Source organism: Triturus cristatus, chromosome 1_2 (genome assembly GCF_964204655.1).
Source record: "Triturus cristatus chromosome 1_2, aTriCri1.1, whole genome shotgun sequence".
Lineage (NCBI taxonomy): Eukaryota > Metazoa > Chordata > Amphibia > Caudata > Salamandridae > Triturus > Triturus cristatus.
Window position 1 is genome coordinate 59778016 of NC_140580.1, and position 5234 is coordinate 59783249.

The 5234-nt window shown below is 42.2% G+C and overlaps 1 protein-coding gene across 1 annotated transcript; it reads right to left on the reverse strand.

The window, feature by feature from the left end:
* Positions 1–351: 351 nt before the first annotated feature.
* On the reverse strand, positions 352–1278 carry LOC146866777 (olfactory receptor 10G7-like). Its single transcript, XM_085617518.1, has one exon. The coding sequence runs from the start codon at positions 1276–1278 to the stop codon at positions 352–354; it is 927 nt and encodes a 308-aa protein (XP_085473644.1).
* Between the last annotated feature and the right edge of the window lie 3956 nt (positions 1279–5234).

The window sequence follows — 5234 nt, forward strand, 5'->3', positions numbered from 1 at the left end:
AAAGTATATTTCTTATTAAATCCTTAACAGAGTAGTTTCTTTAAAGCAGCAAGAAAAATTTGCAATAAACAGCTAGGGTCAAAATGCCCTTCTAAACCTAAGAATTACAAGATATAGATAACTCATTTAAACCTTTAGTACATTGTGAATTGGAATGAAAATTGTGATTGCCATGATTTTATTAAGGTTAGTATCTAATTGATGTTGTGAAAAAGTAGACAATAACGAGCAGTGAAATACTGATATGCCCTGTGAATACTACAACATATGCTGGCACTTTGCGTCATTTAAAGGGTCGATTGATGGATCAGGGACATGTGTAAGCCTATTCAAGATGAGAGCCCTGTAGGTTCACACATTTTCCCTACATATTAGTTTCTGCAGTGCTTTCCTTACATCCTGATTGCGCAGAGAGTAGATAATGGGGTTGAGCATAGGTGTCACCACTGTAAAGAAGACACTGAGGGTTTTGTCTACTGAATAAACAGATGTAGGACGAATGTAGATAAAAACAGGTGGGCCAAAGTACATCGTCACAGCCATAAGGTGGGCAGCGCATGTGGAGAAAGTCTTCTTCCTCCCTTGGATATTGCTAATCTGCAGGATGGCATGGAGGATGTGGACGTAGGAGATCACAATGAACAGAAGGCAGCCCACAGATACCACCCCAATGTTGGCCAAAATCACAGCTTCATTAGCAGAGGTGTCACCACAGGCAAGTTTCAGCAAGGGTGGGATATCACAGAAGAAATGCTGGATTAAATTTGAATCACAGAAAGGCAACTGAGATGTTAGCACTGTATGTATTAGGGCATGTAAAGAGCCAGTCAACCATGTTCCAAAAGCTAGTCTGACACAGACCTTGCGGTTCATGATGTTCATGTAATGAAGAGGCCGGCAGATAGCCATGTAACGGTCTAATGCCATAACAGTGTACAGAAAGCATTCAGTGCTGCCCAGAAAGTGAAAGAAATACAACTGAGCCAGGCACCCATGAAAGGAGATGATCCTACTTGAAACCAGGAGGTTGGCTAAAAGCTTGGGTTGGGTTACAGTGGAGAAGAAGACATCCAGGAATGATAGATTTAGGAGGAAGAAGTACATGGAGGTGTTCAGCTGGGGTTCCCCCATGATGGTCAGTATGAGAAGAATGTTTCCACCCATAGTAGAGAGGTAGAATAGAGAAAACACAACAAACAGGACAATTGACATCTCTCTGTTGTGAGGGAATCCCAGGAGAACAAATTCAGTCACAAGAGTGAAGTTCTGGGTAGGCATTGTGGTTTCACCTAAAACACTGTTAAGAAAAAAGACCATCTATCACATAGTAATCACTCATCAAAAGAAATGTTTTGCAAAAGTTGTAGGTGGCTTACTAGTGATCATTCAGCTGTCCCACTAAGATGCATTGTGACATTCAAGTATATCCTCTAAGGCAGAAGGCAAAACCTCACAAAGCTTTTTTTGTTTATTTAGTTAGAGGTTTTGGGAAAGCACAAACCATCTTGCTTGTGTACAAAGTGATATCACAGTGAGCCAATGAAAGTTATACATTTCTGGCAGAGTCCTAATATTGGATACAAAATTATTAACATCTGCAATATTTTCCCACTCTCTGTCATTCCTAAATACTAAAATCCTTATCCCTCCTAATATGTCATTATTCTCAAAGGTTGATGAATCCAATAACTAAAGCCTGCTGGTTTCACTTTTAAACACTTACGCATATTCTTACTGCCTGTGGTCTCTGTGAGAGTGAAAACTGCAATTACTATGGGTTCTCCATGGGCCTTTGCAGATTTCTGAATTAGCTTCAGCAGGAGGGTATTTTCTATTAAGTCCTATATTATCTTGTGCTCATTACATTTACAATGAATGGCTAGGAGATTGAACTTGATGGCTTCCATCCCTAAAGACATGTGAATTTTGCTTTTGGAAATATTGACAATGGGCTGCTTCTTGTACTTTAGGATTCTTCAAGAAGACATAGGGGTAACATGTTTTTCAACTCGCTTTTATGTAGGCCCTTGTCATAGTTGGAATTTGTACAGTCTGCCCCCAGTCTGTGTCATTGATGCACACATCTCATACAGGAGAGTAATTGAGATGAAGCTTTGATATTCCTTTGTTAATGCATGTCACTCATTTGGATGTCAGTGTGTCAATGTGAAAGATATTTGAAGCCCTTCAAGTGGCTGTTTCTATGTTCACACTCAGTGTGTCAATGAGGGGGCTAGTGAGAGGGGGAAGATTTATCACTTCTCTCTTCAGCTTCTTTGAAGGAAAACACTATCTTAATTTCCCTGTCTGGCTGTCAGTAAATTATTCCTTTAAACATGGCTTTTAACTACTCTATGTACTCAGCCATCCTTTTTTCTCAGACTTCATTTATAATTTATGTTAGAACTGGGTTTTCTGATATGCAATAAAAACTTTCTTGTCCTACATTAAGTAAATCAGAATGCTCTCTCCTTTTCTCAATGCAGGTGCAAGAAAGATTCTCTCAGAATGTGGCCATTGGAGGGAGGGCTCGAGACACTGTACATAATATTATACACATATCTAGGAACTTAGGCAATATCGAACACACTTCAGTTGCAATGTGCAAATATAAATTCAGACAATATCGACCCTGTGGATGTATTCAGACTGGAGAAGCAGCAAAAATACACCCGATTACCCCATACAAACTCTGGCATTGTGCGCTGTTTGGTGTCTGATGGTGCTTATAACCTGTTACGATTCAAACTCGGATGCTCTTCAGAGGAATATACCGACGCCATGAACAGTTTAATGAATGAATGAAGACTTGGTAAGGACCAGGGAAGAGGAGCCCATCCTCAGAATGCTTCAAATGATGCATCTGTTATTCGCCTCACATCATATTTGTTTCCAGAAGACTGCAGATAGGTTTAGTCCTGAAGAAGGCAGCGAAGGTCGCATCATTCACTTGTTCCTCATGGGCATAATCCATCCATACCAAGCGCTATATGTGTTGTAAGGTACAAATGTGGGTTCTGCGACTTCTCAGGAAAGTCTTAGGGGTTCAAACGATTCACTTTTGGAATTGACACTTTCAGACGCAATCGAAACGAGAGATGGACTTTTCTTCCATCACACAATATGACGTCACTTCTCTCAGTTATTCAAAGGTTAAATCACAACTTTCAGATTACAGGATATTGCATCACAGCTATAACATTTCAGAATGTGGCAAGGCGGGGTCATTGAATTACAGGAGGCAAGATTCACATCATCAGGTGATAAATATGACAAAACAATCACTTAATAGCAGTGTTTACCATGTTTGTTATGATAGAAAGGCGCACCACACATCAGATTACAACAAGACACAGCCCTGGTATTGGATTGCATTTATATTTTATGGTTTTCAGTCCTTTATTGTGTATAGTTATACAACCACTGAGGAACCAAATACAGATATTTTAAATAAAGAAACTGTTCCGAGTGCAAGCGGGGTTTTCAGGGTTATTGTATTAAGGGATGTTACATAATGACTGTCCAGGCTCAGGCCATGGGGTGGCTACTGTCCAACTGTAGGAGACAACATCATTTGTGTCAGCTTAGCGTAGTTGATGGGACCACTACGAATGACAAGAATTATGTAACTATCAGTTTACCGGAAGTGACATCACTGCTAGCAGATTGTAATTTATAAACAATTCTATTGCTACTATTCGACTGCAGTAGAGGGGTGACATCATAGCGATCAGATACCAGGAACAGACTACACTTTTGCCCAATCACAGGACGGGATAGCACCGATTTCTGGCTCAAGAAGTGACGTCACTGGTGCAGTGTACCTACTTGCTTGTTTAATTCACGTTTTTTTAACGTGCTGAAAAGATAACGCCTTCCTCATAGCCGAAACGGGAACAATAAATGAAAACACAAACACGGGCTGCAGTCATCAGGCCGGAGCAGCTGTGGGACGGCTTTCACGTTAATGCAAAACAAATGTCGCCTACCTCCGTTAAACCAGAGACCTCTCCTCTCTCCAGCGGCCTACTGATGGATGGGGTTAGACTTTGGCATCCGACACCGGCAGCCCTTTTAAACGTGCATGGTGAAAGTGGTTAGGCTGGAGCAGCTTCGGGACGGCTTTCACGTTAAAGCGAAACAAATGCAGCATCCCATGAGTGGTGCGAGCGTGTCCGTGTCCGAATGCGTACACGTGCACATGTTTTGTCCGTCTCTGAAGACCTAACAAGCCCGCGGGCAAAAGAGACGCTGTGCGGTGCGCGTGCACATCTGCTGTCCGGCACCAAGCTGACATCACCAGAGAAGAGACTGCGTGAGCGTGCACATCGCCTGTCCAAGGCACGCACATGTCCTGTCCCCTTTCGCCCACCAAACCGACAACAATAGTCTGGCCAAGGCGAGCAGCGCATGCGCTGCATTGCTAGGCGAGACCTAAAAACGATCATGTGCAGACCATTAACATTAGAGTTTTTATCTTGGGCACTGCACAATTAACGTGTTCAATATCTATGTTGCTTTTCAGGAGTGTGTTCTGAGCGCTGGGATGCTTCCGAGTAGCCGTGCGCTATATAAGAGCCTTTTCAATTCAATTCAATTCAAGAAGGTACGCATTTGTTAAACCTGCTGGCAAAAGTCAACAGAGAGCGTTTTTGGCTCAGCCGTCATCTTGTCCGGCATCAGCAGATGGGAAACAGGCATGCCTGGCGTGCACGAAGGACTCCCTGTCTATTTTATCCTGGGCCATGGGCCAGTGTCTTCATCCTCGTGGCTGTGGATGCTCAGAATGGTTTCCACTGGCAGCGGCTGCTTTGCAGGCAGTCCAGGATGTCAGGCCAAGTTCAGAGGGAGTGTGGCGAATCTATGGGGGTGTGGAGCCTTAAAATAGACATATGCATTTAGGTCTAAGGGCATACTAGTAGTTCCTTCTTATGCCTGACATTTTTCTGGGGATCTAATGAAATTAAGAGAATTTTAGGATTACCTGATGGTGCATTTTGTTTTTCCCCATGCATAGTTTTCTCAAGGTCGATTTAAAGAAGGATACTTAATTTCAATTGGACCAGTAGCTGATGTGATATTCATCGCACCAGATAATGACATGCAGATTTTACTGCTTATTACATCAAAAGATGCATGTTCCGGTAACTACAGGATATTTTTGTCCATAAATATCTTCAGGTTTTATCTGCTAATATTTATCACAAAACTCAGCAACAGCAGTTATTGCATCT